Genomic DNA, 17,104 nt, shown 5'->3' with positions numbered 1-17,104 from the left:
AATTAATGAAGAGTCGATTAAACTTCCATTTGCATTAATTGACTGCATTATGAATGTCATTTTTGTCATCATAGTGCAATATAGAGAGGATCATAAACAGCCATTTCCTTTGAAATCCTCGTATTAATCTTATTATAATCCGTACTACGCTGTTAAAAAAAATCAGTGTGGGAAATCTTGGCAAATAACTAGACATTGTACTGGATGTATAACATACGTTGATGCCTCAACTTTAAGTAAACATTCCTATCTTTTATGAAAGATTGTGGCAAAATGCTTATTTTACTTATTAACCCTAATGGAATTTTGAATGAAAGGGCAATTTCTCTATGACAATATGTAATTGTCATAGGCTTGTGTGAACTAAAGAATGCCAAAAAATAAAGAAAACACAAATAATATCCCAACTTTTACTTAAGAAGGATAATATGTGAATTGGGACGCATCCTTTGTGTCCGTTAACAGGCTGCTATGGGCCAAAGACGAGAAGCCTAAACATCAATCTGCCTAAAGATGTATTAAACCTCCTGCTTTTGTCACATAGTGAATGTTAATGAATATCTACACACAGTTATAAATATATATACACTCACATAAATTCATAATAAATAGCAGCAGGATACATTTTGATGATTGCATCTATAAACTTATTATTCATTCACTTTTTAAAATCAGTAAAAACTTAATTTTCCCCATTTTCCCCTGGGGCCGCCCTGGCTCTTTGTTAGCTACGGCAGAATAGGATATTTTTGCAGTATTGCCAAACCCTTGAACCCCTCAAACCCTCCCCAACACACACGGCTTTGCAACACCCACCTTTTTGACCTGTGCTTCCTTAATTTTCTCCAGAGCCACACGAATTTTTTCCGCCTTTGCTTTGGCAGCCTGCTCCTCCTACAAAACACAGAACAACGTTAGCGCACAAAAAACCACACACGGACATGTGCAACACATAAAACTAGCTTCACACCAGCAGGATCGTTGTGTATTGAATAAGAATCGTTTCGCAGGGTGGATATCTGGTCCTCTCACGTCCCCTGGTACTGAGCCCTACCTGTCCCCTCCAACATGCAGTCATCATGTCCATGTTCGCTCCTCAAACCCAAACACACGGCAGCTTGTGTCTCTGCATGCGCTCGACTCGCTACGCTCAGGACCTACTCGCACATCCCATCCCGTCTCTCCAACCCTTTGGAGAACCAACGATTGTTTTTTTTTTTCATATAAAAAGTCCACAGCGAAAGCCGAAAATATCACAGATGAAACCGGGGGTCGATTCGTTCGGGAGAAAAGATCTGGAGAACGGTTGTGGGTTTAGTAGAAAAGCCAACAGAGATTGTCTTCAGCCAAAACGTGGACTCCATGGTGGAAAAAATAAAAGACAAACCCACAAAACAAAAGTCAATCCTGGTTGTTCAGAAGGTGTGTGAAGCTGCATAGACGTGTGTGTGTGTATGAAGTGTCCAAATGCATGAGACACAGCTGGAAACATGGAGACACACTGAGGTGTTAGAAGACACTGCTGATCTTCAGCTCTACACTCTGCACTCTGGAGGAGTGGGAGGGGTCAGAGAGAGAGAGAGAGAGAGAGAGAGAGAGAGAGAGATCCCCATTCACCACAACTGTCTGTCTCTCTCCCTCTTTCTCTTTATCTCTCAGCTTCACACATTCACTCGCATTCCTGTTTTTCTTTCACCATGCCCCCTTCAACTTTTTTTTATTTCTCTCTCTCCGTCTTAAATGCCTTCCCTCTTTCTGTCTCACTCCTTGTGCCATTTCTCTCTCCATGTTTTCTGTTTTTCTGTCTTCCTACTTTCCTGTATCTATCTTTCTCTACGTCCCCGCTGGTTCTGATCAGCTTTCCTGCTTTCATCTAACTTTCTCTTCTCTCTCTCTCTCTCTCTGTCCATCTGTCCTTCTCTCAGTCTTTTCCCTCCTTCACTCCTCCAGGCACATTCTTTTTTGGTCTCTGGGTTTCTTTCTGTCTGTCTCTCCCATTTTCTGTCAATTTTCAACTTTTTCCATTTTCTTTCTCCCTATCCTGCCCAGTATTTCTCTTACTCTTAATCTCTCTTGGTGTCTCCCAGTTTGTTCTTCTCCCTTCTTTTCGGTCTCTCTTTGTCCCTGAATGTCTTTCTTACTCTGCATTAGTCCCCTTTAGTTAAGTCACTGCATCCCTGGCCATCTCCACTCTACTGTCTCACAGTCGTTCCTCGTCCTCCTTCTGTCTCTCTCTCTGTATCTCGCCGTCTTTCTCTCTCACGGCTTCATGCCTGCACCTCTTTTACTCTTTCGCTCTGCAGAACAGCTGCATTTCTCCGGGACTGTGTCCAATCTTGAGGTCTAATCCCCCTCTCAAACACGAGAAGCCTTCACAGAAGACCATCTGCACCAATCGGTATATACAGATAAAACCCAAGAGCCAATCAGACGGTGCCGTTTCCATGACCTTCTTTCCGGTGGCCAATCACAGAGAGTCTGAGCAGACGGATCCCTTCGGCCCTTTTATATCAGACTGGGAAAAGAAAAGCGTCGGTTTGGGAAATTCTGAGAGTCGACTCTCTTTAATGATACACTTTTTATTTATGTACTTGGGAGAAATGATCATCATTCTGCCTTTAATTTCTGTCACTCTGCTTCATTTTCTGTCTTTTTGGCCGGGAGAGAGTGATGGAGATGGAGGTAAAGGCAGAGTGAGTGAGAGATACAATACGGAGGAAACGTATATATAAAAATGAAAATGAAAAAGAAAGAATTTAGAGCGAAAAATACATGGGCATGCAGAAATCTTGCAGCTCTTTGTCTAGGGTAGATTCATCTAAGAAAGAGAGAGAGAGAGAGAGAGAGAGAGAGAGAGAGATAACAGGCTTTGCAGAGACTGTTACAAAAATATTCAAATTCTCTTTGAAGTCTCTTGCCTTCCTCTGCCCCCCCTTCCTCTTCCTCCTTCGCTCTCTCTTTTCCATGTTCTGTAATTCACCGTGCCGTCTCTGTGCTCATACAGAATAAATAAAGTGAGCTCAGTTCAGTCTCTCTTCTCGTCATTGTTAAAGAAATACTCCCCCCCCCACCAAATCCCTCTTGTAGAGCTTCCCAACCTGCAGCCATCTCCACTGTGGAACCACATCGACAATACATTTCGGTTGACCCTCTACATAATTCACAAAAGAACGACCCTCAAGCTTAGGCTCCGTTACATTAAGTCAGACATTTTGTCCTGAGGGAGCCACCTGGAGTTAAAAAGTTTCTGGTAGCTTGTTTTTTCTGGGATTGTTACCGTCTAATAGAGGGTTTATAAGCTAACCAGTTTTCCGATCGGTAATGGTGTGAAATGAAGTAGTAGTAGTAGCAGCAATGGACTAACGTTTACTTCATTTATAGCACGGAAAATAAGGATTTGTCTGATTTGCAGAGAGGCTGTGTCAAGGTTTCAAAGAATACAACATCTGCCATCAATAAGAGGCCAAAGATATTGTAAGCAAAGTGATGCAGCAGAATTCATTTTTAAGACCAGCTCAACTGAACCGGTCCTGCATCCGGGCCAGCTTTAAGGCTGGCAAGCTAATATCATGCAGCAGAAAACCTTTCTCAGATGGGTAGAAGTTTTTGAGGGAAAGAAAAGGTTGCTAGTAGCTGCTGCTGAAAAGACAATTCGACTATTAGAGAAGAATCCTTATCGTGAGAAGGACAGAAGAAATAAAGACAAGCTTAAAACAAAAACTGACTTTCTTCCCTCTAGGAAAGACATACAAAACGCTGCTCAGCTTCTTATGAAGAAGAAGAACTGAGGGCATGATGCCTTTATTATCGCCGCACACATTACAGCGCAGTGGGATTCTTTTCTTCGCATATCCCAGCTGAGGAAGTTGGGGTCAGAGCACAGGGGCAGCAACGATACAGCACCCCTGGAGCAGGGAGGGTAAACAGCCTTGCTCAATTACCCAACAGTGGTGCTGGGGCTTGAACCCCGATCCTCTGATCAACAACCAAGAGCGTTCACCACTTGAGCCACCACTGCTGTAGTTATATGACAATAGTGCAACAACAGGACAGGGTCATTTTGAGATGGTTCACCAAACGATGGAATATTTGAGACTTGACTGGGCAAAGCTGACGAAAGTGATAACCGGCGGTGAACCGAGCATGGTCGATAGAACACCGGAGGCTGCTTGGCTTCGTCGATAAGGAAATAGATAAACACGACAACACATGCACTGACTTATCCACCAGTGAACCCAGAATTCTGTCATGAAGGCTGTGATGCCATGTGTAAACTTTATCAGAGCAAACAGGCCTAACCACCAACAGCTCCACTTCCCCCGAGTTGAGTTGAGTCGAGTGGAGTTTTGCGACTGCTAATTTCCAAGATCAACACGTTTCTTCAGACAAAAAGCTAAACTTTGACACAGCTCACGGATCCAGAACAGAAATGGTAGGATTGCAGATTGCAGCTTAGGTATGATGTGTCACGCGAAAGCATTCAAAGCCAAATTAACACTGCTTCTAGGACAAATACAAGAGGAAAGTTCTTATGATCTTGCTGTGAAACCAGTGATCCCATTCCCAGCCATAAAATGTGTCGAAGGATCTCTACGCAAATGACATTCATCTTTTTATGAAACCCGTTCCTTACTGACAGAAAGACGCCTCGCCTTGTTATGAAACGGAGCTGGCTGAATTGCAGAACTGTGATGCTTTGAAAGACGGATTCGGGGCAAACAGTCTGATTGACTTCTGAGCCTCCTTACCCAACTCCCCACACTTTCCTGAACATCAAAAAAACACAGTCTTCAAGCTGTCTACCGTCGTTGGCAGCACTTATATCTGTGAGCAAACCTTCGCAGGATTGAAATTAATGAACACTGCAAGAAGAGGCAATAAGATCAAGGATCAGTGACGAATATTTTCATCAGGCATTGAGACCGGCTGGGATGAGAATGATGCCGGATATGGACCTTCTCACCCAACAGATGCAAACCCATATTTATAAATTAAGTCTGAAAGATAAACAACAGACAGTTTGTTTTCAGGCCGCTGTTTTTCAAAATTATTTTTCAATAAATGATTCAGTGGAATGCTTTTTATCCCCATCTCAGATAGAGAGCTTTACAAGATACTCAGAGGACAGTGTGAGTGTGCATGAGGACAGTGTGAGAGTGTGTAGGAGGACAGTGTTGGGGGCACACAGGAGGACAGTTTAGGTGTACACAGAAGGACAGTGTTGGGGGGCACACAGGAGGAGAGTGTTGGGGCACACAGGAGGAGAGTGTTGGGGGCACACAGGAGGAGAGTGTTGGGGGCACACAGGAGGAGAGTGTTGGGGGCACACAGGAGGACGGTGTTGGGGGCACACAGGAGGACGGTGTTGGGGGCACACAGGAGGACGGTGTTGGGGGCACACAGGAGGACGGTGTTGGGGGCACACAGGAGGACGGTGTTGGGGGCACACAGGAGGACGTTGTTGGGGGCACACAGGAGGACGGTGTTGGGGCACACAGGAGGACGGTGTTGGGGGCACACAGGAGGACGGTGTTGGGGCACACAGGAGGACAGTGTTGGGGGCACACAGGAGGACAGTTTTGGGGGGGCACAGGAGGACAGTTTTGGGGGGGCACAGGAGGACAGTGTTGGGGCACACAAGAGGACAGTATTGCGGCACACAGGAGGACAGTATTGCGGCACACAGGAGGACAGTGTTGAGGCACAGGAGGACAGTATTGCAGCACACAGGAGGACAGTGTTGAGGCATACATAAGGACAGTGTTGGGGGCACACAGGAGGATATTGTTGGGGGCACACAGGAGGACAGTTTTGGGGGCACACAGGAGGACAGTTTTGGGGGGGCACAGGAGGACAGTTTTGGGGGGGCACAGGAGGACAGTGTTGGGGCACACAAGAGGACAGTATTGCGGCACACAGGAGGACAGTATTGCGGCACACAGGAGGACAGTGTTGAGGCACAGGAGGACAGTATTGCAGCACACAGGAGGACAGTGTTGAGGCATACATAAGGACAGTGTTGGGGGCACACAGGAGGATATTGTTGGGGGCACACAGGAGGACAGTGTTGGGGCACACAAGAGGACAGTATTGCGGCACACAGGAGGACAGTGTTGAGGCATACAGGAGGACAGTGTTGGGGCACAGGAGGACAGTGTTGGGGCACAGGAGGACAGTGTTGGGGGCACACAGGAGGACAGTGTTGGGGGCACACAGGAGGACAGTGTTGGGGGCACACAGGAGGACAGTGTTGGGGGCACACAGGAGGACAGTGTTGGGGGCACACAGGAGGACAGTGTTGGGGGCACACAGGAGGACAGTGTTGGGGGCACACAGGAGGACAGTGTTGGGGGCACACAGGAGGACAGTGTTGGGGGCACATGAGTACATCTAATGGCTCTGGAGAAATGTTTTCATGTGTGTTTGTGTGACAGAGACACACCGAGAAAGATGGTTTATATTTTGTAAGATGATTAAAGTCCCTCTGAGACGTTGCATGTTCCAGAAACCAATCAAAAGTTTACATGTGCATGTTTATTGCCGTATACACACACACTTATGCAGCCAAAAACACACTTCCAGCTCCTGTCAGATTCTGAGTCTCTCTCTGTAAATACCCGGAAATCCTTAAAGCTCTAAGCACGCAAACAACCTCCACATACGTACACAATAACCTGTAGAGCTAAACGCTGGAGTGGTGCGCCATCCTGAGTGTTAATGTTCACTCACTACATTCCTCAGTGTGGATAAACCCCGGTAGTCACATGGCATTACACAGCTGTCTTACTTGAAAACATGTTTGCTACAAAAACACCTGGCTCGATCATTTAGCATGACGAAATATTGCTGCTTGGTCTTAAAAGAATCAAGGATTAAATAAAATAAAATATTATAACATGTTAAGTCCGTGTTAGACTTGAGCGTTGGTTATTTGAGTAGCTAAACTTAACTGAACTTAGATAGCTCTGATTTTGAAGTTGAAGTTCTGATTTCGATTACAGTTTAAGGGAAGGGCTGCCTGATCAGCTTTATTACACTTTTAGTTGTCGAGCTAGCACAAAAGCTACCAGACGTCCTTGAAGATACAGCTTTTCAAACGGCTGCTGGTGGACTGTGAGAGAAGGAGAGCACTTACGTACTGTAGTATCAGAAAGAGATCACTGTAAGATAGATAGATAGATAGATAGATAGATAGATAGATAGATAGATAGATAGATAGATAGATAGATAGATGGTTAGGTAGGTAGATAGGTAGATAGATAGATAGATAGATAGATAGATAGATAGATAGATAGATAGATAGATAGATAGATAGATAGATAGATAGATAGATAGATGGTTAGGTAGGTAGATAGGTAGGTAGGTAGATAGATAGATGGTTAGGTAGATAGATAGATAGATGGGTAGGTAGGTAGGTAGGTAGATAGATAGATAGATAGATAGATAGATAGATAGATAGATAGATAGATAGATAGATAGATAGATAGATAGATAGATAGATAGATAGATAGATAGATAGATAGATAGATGGTTAGGTAGGTAGATAGGTAGGTAGGTAGGTAGGTAGATAGGTAGATAGATAGATAGATAGATAGATAGATAGATAGATAGATAGATAGATAGATAGATAGATAGATAGATAGATAGACGGTTAGGTAGGTAGGTAGGTAGGTAGGTAGGTAGGTAGGTAGGTAGATAGATAGATAGATAGATAGATAGATAGATAGATAGATAGATAGATAGATAGATAGATAGATAGATAGATAGATAGATAGATAGATAGACGGTTAGGTAGGTAGGTAGGTAGGTAGGTAGGTAGATAGATAGATAGATAGATAGATAGATAGATAGATAGATAGATAGATAGATAGATAGATAGATAGATAGATAGATAGATAGATAGACGGTTAGGTAGGTAGGTAGGTAGGTAGGTAGGTAGATAGATAGATAGATAGATAGATAGATAGACGGTTAGGTAGGTAGGTAGGTAGGTAGATAGATAGATAGATAGATAGATAGATAGATAGATAGATAGATAGACAGACGGTTAGGTAGGTAGGTAGGTAGGTAGGTAGGTAGATAGGTAGATAGATAGATAGATAGATAGATAGATAGATAGATAGACGGTTAGGTAGGTAGGTAGGTAGATAGATAGATAGATAGATAGATAGATAGATAGATAGATAGATAGATAGATAGATAGATAGATAGATAGATAGATATTTTATTCATCCCAATGGGAAATTTACAACTTCCAGCAGATCACTGATCCTGGGATTCAAACATGTGAACTGAACAGGATCTCTCACCTACTGTCAGACTTTCTCCTTACATTTAAACACAAAGGAAACGTGAAACAAAATAAAACTCGACTTTAACATCTCCAATAATCCCATCAGGTTTAATCGATGCTGGAAACACTGGATGGTAAAGAAAAATAATACACATACATGTCCTGCTGGTGTGAAAGTAAATCAAGTTGAAATCCATGCACAATATCTTCACAGTTTTAGTAAAAAAAAAAAAAATAAAATAGAGTTCTTCAGTTTGTTCCCCTGATGAAAACCTTACCATATAGAACCGCTGTCTATGAGAGACGTCTCTCCAAGCGCAATAAAGGAAGTTGTGAACCCTTACCAAGCTAAAGAACCCTTTATGAAGAGCGTAAATATAAAATGCACATATAAAAAAAAAAACAGTACTGATCTAGGATTAGTTTCCGTGTAACGAGGCGGATTACGACAAGAAGGTCTAGAACCATTCCTAGATCAGCATTTAACGAGAAACATTAATAATTTCATCGATCATTTCCTGTCATGTCTGGGATGTCTAAAAAAATACAAACCATCTGCGTTTACTTTTTCCTGAAAGCACTACAGCTACTACATCATTTTATACACGTTAGCACACTTAATCCTCATTAAGCCATATTTCGGAAACTGGGCACAGACTCTCTAAGAGACTTTCATAATATTTACATCCACATGATAGTAACGAAGCTGCAACTGTACTAAGGACAATTTACAATCTTTGTGCTCTTATTTTAAGGTAATGAAAAAATTACTGTGTCGATATTTTGGTTCGTTGATGTTTGAAACCTATCGGATAAACAGATTTAGTAGATTAAAGCTTGGTTTAGTTCACATAATACGTACAAAATATTGATGGTCATTTGATTTTCTTTACAGGAAACTAACAATTAACCACAACACAAATCTCTCTTAGATCTCTGTATACCGTCAGGTTGACCAGGCTGGTTTCCTTTTCCACCGATTTAAGATCAGCTGATCTTAAACGACGTCAAGATCGTAAACGATATCTCTGGGTTTAATATTTAAAACCTTTCATCAGGACTGTCTCAATAATAACACAACAAAACCCCTGTAGAGAGAACGTAAGAGGGAGGAGCTTCTAATCGTGTGGGCGTGGCAGATGCAGAAAAGCGATCAGGGTGAGGCTATGCAAATCAGATGACTCTGGCTGTGGGGTTAGGAGGCATTGATGAACACAGATCATTCACATGCAGAGTGATTTTTGTTTAACCAAAAAAAAAAAAAAGGAAAGAAGGAGCAAGCGAAAGGCGTCACCTTGGTCAGCAGGTGAGAGGGCTTTCCTGCAATGCTTTTGAGAATCAGAGAGGTCTCCCTGTCCAGGTAGGAGTGCTTTAACAACGGCAAAGGAGAAAGACAAACAAGATCAGTCAGTGCACAATGAGCAATATTCGTGATCTGGACAATCGATCATTTAAAGAAGTGTGAAAGCGATGCAATCGTGTTGATTGTGGTGCATTAACTGAACAGGAGGCGGGGGGGAGAGATGATAAATACATCAGGAAATAAAGAAGTGTGAATAAATACAACGTGATGGATAAACATGATCAACACTCCAGGAGTCAGTAAGCCTGGGTCAGTTGTGTTGGAATGATTCGTCCAATCAGAAATGGATATTTAGATCTTTAATTTATAATCAAGGTTCTTCACTGGTCATTTTATCAGGTTGGTCTACCATTTCGGTCACTCCGTAGTTAATTGCTGACTGTATCTCTGTCAGTATCAGATATCAGCGCTCAGATCTGCCTGTGTTCACAACAAAACTGATGTCGTGATAAAGTAGACCAAATCATAATGTCGCTTGAAAGTGGCAATTGTAAAGCGTCAATTTTGATGCAAAGTGGGCAGAGCCATCAACACACCTTCGTGCAATAGGAATGTGAGACTGTGGTAGGTTTCTTAACCTGCACAACCGTCCAGAAACTGTGGGTTTGATTTTCACACACCAGAACATCACTTGTGTTTTCATCATTTGGTACAGGAAACTACTGTAAACCTACGGAGGCAGAGAAGTGCAAAACAAAATAACGAATCCGAGGACAGTTCAGACAAACAGGAAGAGGTAGGTATAGATTGCGAATGGAATACTTACAGCTGATTGGACGAGACATCTGTCACTCAGGGTGTACAAGAAGTAGGAAATTGTGTATCTAACTATTTCTTGTACATGTCTGGAGTTCTGCCTTCACTTTAAAGCAACTTTAAGACTTTTAAAGAGAATAACAAACATATATATTTATATTTATAGCTAAAAACACGCCTAAAGAATGCAGAAGACCAAACTATCTCAGATCGTTGTAAGGAGCGTTGTAAGGAGCGTTATAAGAGCAGAGCTGTGTTCATACACACATGAATCCACCTTATACTGCTGCAGCCTGCTGTACATCCGTGTATCTCGAGTGACGGGTGTCTCGTCCAATCAGCGTTAAGAATTTGATTCGCAAACTATACCTACTTTTTCCGGTTTGTCTAAATTCTCATTGTGTTTTTGGATTTGTTATTTTGTCGTGCTCTTCTCGGCCACCGTATAAACCCTTTTAAAAAATGGCAAAATATTTGGTTTTACATTTATTCTGATAATGGAGACAGTGATGTGTTCCAACGATACAATTCATATCAAAATCAGTTTATTTTACGTGGGATGATGTGGTCAAAGGGGTGTTTTTTTGTAGTAGGGATTCGTCTTTTATTGGGATCTTGTGGCAACTGGAAGTAAACTCAACATGGGAACCAAAGCAATATGAGGGAATTTGGGGGAAAAGTTTCCATATCAACAAAACAATGACATAGAATGGCAATCGTTAGAGGACAGGAAGTGACCTATATGGTAGATTTACCTAAAAACAGCCAATGAGTCTTGAAAAAAAATGTAGTATAATAAAATAATGAAAGTATAATGAAAAATATATATATAGGAAGTATGCTAAAATGCTCCATATATAGTTGCAAAGAAATCGTGTAGAAGTGTACAAACACTAGGTTTAGAAATGTGTTTGGTTAAGAAAAATTATTACTACTTCCTAAATGTTATTTTAGCTAAGACTAGATTCTTCATAATGTAGTTAACCCCTTAAACCCCTTGGTTTATTATAACGAACTACCATTTAGCAACGGCATTAAAACTAATAGCAAAAATCTGCAGCTATATGAGAGTGAGGAATGTAAATCTGGAGTAATTTGAGGTAACATTCACGTTCATCACACACACACACACACACACTTACAGTGCACTGATCCACTTCCCCCTCGCGGGAGGAGAAGTCTAGGTGCCGTCTGGCAGCGTTACCATTGACTCTTCTCAGTGAGGCATGCTGGGAAAAGGGGGGACGGGCCAAGCGGTGACATCACAGACATACAGGTAAAGAGAGACATGTCAATCATGCAAGCAGGCAAGGAGAGGTTGGGAACATGGAAAGCATAAGGTCAAAGGTTCAAGTCATGTGATCATGTTTAGCTCACTTTTGCTCCAGAAACTTCTTTTTCTTTTCTAAACTCTCAATCCTATTCCTAATCCTAAACGTTTTTACGGTTTATTGTTATGAATGGTGTGGAACTTCTGTGGAAAGAAAACAGATTCCTGTTATCACTTGCTATAAGCACTATCTATCTATCTATCTATCTATCTATCTATCTATCTATCTATCTATCTATCTATCTATCTATCTATCTATCTATCTATCTATCTATCTATCTATCTATAAACACTCGTCTTTTTTCTTTTAAACCACTTTCTTTATGCTAATAAGACGGTTACAGAGTTCTCAGCCTGGAGTCTGCTTCCCTAAACATAAATAAACATCTATTTTATTTGTTAAAAAATAAAACGTTTAATCAGTCTGTTGAGTCTTGTGAATGAGTTTCTATAGAACTGATAAGCTATTAGAATAAACCTGATTATATATGAATTTGACTTACAAAACCTTTCAACCAATCAGATTTGAGAAAAAGCTCATTCATGTACTTTTTTTTTTGTGTACAAATGGTTAGATTTCTGTAAACAATCCTCGAATCCCCCCCCCCCATATCCTCTGACCCTTTTACACACACACTCTAAAGACCCAAGCTGCCAAGTCTAAACTGAAAAGAGTGTAAAATTAGATACGTAGGCTCGTCTGAAAAGCCGACGGTTTAGAAATTAGCATAATAAAGCTCCTATTTAATAAAACGATTAATATAAGCAGCCCGGATCTAGGAGCTGTGACAGGTCAGTCATGCTCATCGTGCAAAAATGACACACTGGACAAAAGGGGCAGGCGAAGCGGCGCCACTCGTGCTGTCAGCGTGGGGTTTAGAACACATGCACTCACATGAAGAACTGGCATCACAGTGATAATTTATTAATTAGCTGTAGCTGAAACGGCAATTGCGATTACACACAGTGGGCGAGAGGGTTAATTCAGGATGGACACACTCATGCACATATATATATATATATATACACACACACACACACACACACACACACACACATACAGTCTGGGCCTTTTTCTAGTGCACACTAAAAAAAAAAACTCTTTCCACTGGCCAGTGCTACAGTGCTAATGGTTGGAGGCATGATTCTTTTAGAAGGACGGAAGATTTTGTTTCTCTGCCACACAAAACTAATCCAAGCAAAACTTTTGCCCCATTTCCTGCTTTTAGATTTTACAAGCATTTTCTTTCATTTTTCTTTTATCACTGTCATCACCATTACCAAGCCAGTTTCTCAAGAGCTCTAAAAATCTGCTGGTTCCTTTCTGGGTTTGGGTTTTTTGAATGTACATTACAAAAGAGCCCAAACACACACACACACGCACACAATGACATCATGACGCAAAGCTTGTTAAAGCACATCTGGCTTCTGTTAAACCGGACAAATCTTAAAAAAGTAATTTGATTCTACTATAGTAGAGTCATGGTCGCTCGCCTTCAGATTCATGTGTGTGTGTGTTGCTACATTTATTTTATTATTTTCTCTCTGAAAGATGTACAGATAAACTGGTGTGTGTGTGTGAGAGAGAAAAAAAGAGAACAAGAGAGAGAGAGAGATAGAGGGAGAGGCGGGAGGGAGGGAGAGAGAACTCTAAGATGAAACCCCTGACTGAAACACACATGTAATGATTTAGGGGTACTGTTATGATAATGATATCCCTCTGGTATAAGGAATAAGGAGGAATTCATTAATAGCAGCACAACATCTCTGGTGATTATATTTTGGCATTTTTAGTAGAAACTGATTATTCTACAGCAGCATGTCACACAGCTGCATGTTTTACTCCTCTTATACCCCAGCAATGCTAGCAATGGTTAATTATTGATATATAAGTTCTGGTTAGGGTTAGCTCGTCATATTACAGACAAACTATCAATAACTATTATGACCTGAAGAAATGTTGCCCTTTATACCACAGAATATCTTCCAAAAACTTTCTTACGGCTCTGTGTTTCTGCCACAGTGTGTGTATCGTGTGGGCAGAAACTCCACACATCTGTTCCGAAGTCCAATTCAATTTCTGATCCCAGTCGAGCCAAAGCCTGGTGCAATGTGCCACTATTGTATTCTCACCCTGGAGCTGGGAGCTCTGTTGTCCTCCATGACCTCAGAGTGCAAAGCACCCTGGGAAAGGAGTCACATGATTTCCATCTGATCTGTGTTTGTGGTTTTATTCCAAACTTTTTCTAAACTCTGTGAAGTGTGTATGATTTTTGGAAACCGAAAAATAAATAAATTCCAAAGATGAGGAGAAAAGAGATAAATGATCCGAGTTCTACATGTGTTTACCTCTGTGCTCGTTTGGTTCTGCGCCTCACTCTCCTGCCCCCTTATGTCCAGCGAGTCCATGCTGGAGGCGGAGACGGAGGTGACGCTGGAGTGAGATGAGCGGCTGACAGAGCGCGCCTCCTGGTCGCTGGCCCCGCCCACCGAGCCCGCGCGCCTGAGCTGAGAGTTGCTCACGGAAGACTCCGAGGTCTGACGAGCGGCTTCGTCCATGCTCCGCGATGCCCGCTCCAGCTGGGCCGTGATGTCGTCCAGAGAGAAGTTGGAGGCCATCGGTCGGCTCTGGCCGCCTCCCACTCGTACTGTACCTGCTGGTGAGGCGTGGCTGCTGCTGCACGCGCTCCCCCCACTGCTCCCTCCGGCATGACGGGTGCTGGCCGAACGCCCTTGTGTAGCCCGCTGGCGAGACTTCGAGGAAGAGGAGGAAGAGAAAGACGAGGAGGAAGAGGAGGAGGAGGAGGAAGGCTTGCCGATGGTGCTGAGCTCCTGTTCGATGGAGCACAAGTCGGCCATGAGGGCGTCCAGGTCCACCGGCTCACCCTGGTTTATGGCTTCTGTGGAGGGAGAAGCAAGAGAGGTCACAAACACAAACACACACACACACAGTGATGTAAGTATATAATACTGCATGCCTTTATAAGTAAGTGTTCTAAACACAAAACCTGCTAATTTAAATTGTTTATTAGTGTAATAGTTTATTAAAATAGAATGAGGGAAATGTTGGCCAATGCTAATGTCCAATTTTCCACTCAGCAGCAGACAGGCTCTTTACCAGACCTCATGTCATAGACATTTAAAGAGTGATAGCTGAAAAGCCGTTGTATTTTCCACACTTATTTATTTATCTATTTGACAAGGGCCAAATTGTGATGGCTAGACCACTGGATCAGAGCATCTCCAAAACTGCAGGTCTTGTGGGGTGTTCCCGGTCTGCAGTGGTCAGTATCTATCAAAAGTGGTCCAAGGAAGGAACAGTGGTGAACCAGCGACAGGGTCATGGGCGGTCAAGGCATATTGATGCACTTGGGGAGAGAAGGATGACCCGTGTGATCCGATCCAACAGACGAGTTACTGTTGCTCAAATTGCTGAAGAAGTTAATGCTGGTTCTGACAGAAAGGTGTCAGAATACACAGTGCAGGACGGGGCAGGGCTGTTTTGGCAGCAAAAAGGGGACCAAGACAAAATTAGGCAGGTGGTCATAATGTTATGCCTGGTTGGTCTTGGGTTATTTTTGTTGTCTGTTTATCATTTTAATTTTAACTTTGTCACTTGTGGCAAAGTTAGTCAGCAAGTTAGTGTTAAGCAACATTACCTGCCAGGAGTCATGGAGTGTGTGTGTGTGTGTGTATACACATTACATACGCTTCAGTCAATCAAATATGACTCAGTGCATTTTGAGTACATCTGACTTTACTCCTGATTTTCATCATTACCTTTAAAATAATTTTTATTGAGACGATTTGTTCATTTTTCAGCCTCCCCCCAAAAAATAGTTTATTTATTTTATTTATACAAAATATATATATACATTTTTTTTACTATTATAAGCCATCAATTTTCAATGATGTCCCTAATAAATCTAAAATGATCTTAACTTCTCTATACAGCCATCTAATAGTCAAATACATACATTAACAGATTTTACAAACCTAAAACTTTAACAGAAAGAGAGGTCACTGCTTTCCAGGCAGAAAATGGTCAGGAAACGAGAGATTATTAATTTCAATCTGGGGGAAAGGGGCGGAGCTACTTGTGTGTCAGAGAGTGAGCATTTAAAACATCTTTCTTTCATTCTGTCAATCATTTTAGGATCACATGACTCTCATGATGTCTGATCACTTCTGTGGAAACTGTGTGTGTATGTGTGTGTGTGCTGACCGTTGATGTTGTACATGGAGAATCGGTAGGAGAAGTTGGCCAGGTTGGTCTCTTCTCTGAGAGGAGCTTTCTGAACTTTTCCTGGTTGACGTCCATCATCCAAGCTCTAAAGAGAAGTGACAGATATAGAAGACAGTTCAATATCACAAAATATGGACCATTCTCAATACATCTTTTCAACAGATTTGTGTGTAACCTGTGTGAGTTTGTCCAGCTCTCCTAGCCAGGCTCCAAACATCTTGTCCAGGTCCTGATCCTCCTTATCGCTGTCCTCCTCCGCAGCATGGTCCAGCTCATCGTCCGATACCTGCTCCATCTGTAACACACAGGGACAAACTCATGCGATCTCAATCTCTCACACCTTGCCAGTCTTATCTCCTGTCACTATGGCAACTCGGAGACTGGCTGGAGCATGTAAACCTTCAGCGCTTCATCTCAATTCCTATCAGTCTGGCATTGTGGTCGTCATGTCGACAGTGTCCATGGTGACTGATCGCACTTTTGCTGTGATCTTTCTCAATATCTGATTTCATTTATCTGGCTCAGCAGATACCCTGTGCTCACTGGGGCACATCAGCTGCGCTCATCAGTAACGTGCATCAGGAAAAAAGTGACGCAGAATGATTTATGATTGCATTTTTCCCATAATCCACCTCTCCAGTCAGTGACACTGATGTGAAAATCTAGCATGAAGCAATGACTAGAGAATCAAGCCAGAGACCTGCTGAAAGCTGGTGTGAAGCTCTCACTCATCCCGCTCACCCATCATGTAAGCCAAATACACTCCATACACGGGTCACGTTTAAGCAAACACACACACACACACACGGGCTCAGAGAGACAGAACCCATATCTTGGCATAATGTCAGTCGCCAGCCTGAAACTGCCAACTCAACGGGTGCAACCTGGTTGGCATGGCAACCCTCACCACGTCTCCCAAGACTGGCAGAGTTGCCATGGCAACAGCTATCGGCTCTTCCCCACACATTATTTATTTATTTATTTTTTTGCTCTTAGTCCTCACCATGGCAACAGCTACTACGCCAGCATCACCTTCAGCATGGGGTACAACCACAGGCTCATGGCTTCATGCCGTATCTCTCTGTATCGATGATGACAACGGCGTGCAACTGAACA

At 42.5% G+C, this 17,104-nt stretch overlaps 1 protein-coding gene across 6 annotated transcripts in view; it reads right to left on the bottom strand.

The window, feature by feature from the left end:
- The window catches only part of raph1b (Ras association (RalGDS/AF-6) and pleckstrin homology domains 1b), a 72,922-nt gene that overhangs the window by 13,349 nt on the left and 42,469 nt on the right, over positions 1 to 17,104 (bottom strand). For 3 of the 6 annotated variants that reach the window (XM_058380115.1, XM_058380117.1, XM_058380120.1), the window contains 6 exons: positions 16,164 to 16,283; positions 15,968 to 16,073; positions 14,092 to 14,642; positions 11,555 to 11,641; positions 9,588 to 9,662; positions 817 to 894 (listed from right to left, as the gene is read on the bottom strand). In XM_058380115.1, the coding sequence (XP_058236098.1) occupies positions 817 to 894; positions 9,588 to 9,662; positions 11,555 to 11,641; positions 14,092 to 14,642; positions 15,968 to 16,073; positions 16,164 to 16,283 (1,017 nt within the window). Of the gene's footprint in view, positions 1 to 816; positions 895 to 1,054; positions 1,490 to 9,587; positions 9,663 to 11,554; positions 11,642 to 14,091; positions 14,643 to 15,967; positions 16,074 to 16,163; positions 16,284 to 17,104 lie in introns of those variants that run through there. The other 3 variants (XM_058380118.1, XM_058380119.1, XM_058380121.1) reach the window with 3 other exon arrangements.

This window comes from Hemibagrus wyckioides, linkage group LG26 (assembly GCF_019097595.1).
Source record: "Hemibagrus wyckioides isolate EC202008001 linkage group LG26, SWU_Hwy_1.0, whole genome shotgun sequence".
Taxonomy (NCBI): Eukaryota; Metazoa; Chordata; class Actinopteri; order Siluriformes; family Bagridae; genus Hemibagrus; species Hemibagrus wyckioides.
Note: the sequence above shows the minus strand (reverse complement) of the source record. Positions and strands in the feature narration are given on the sequence as shown.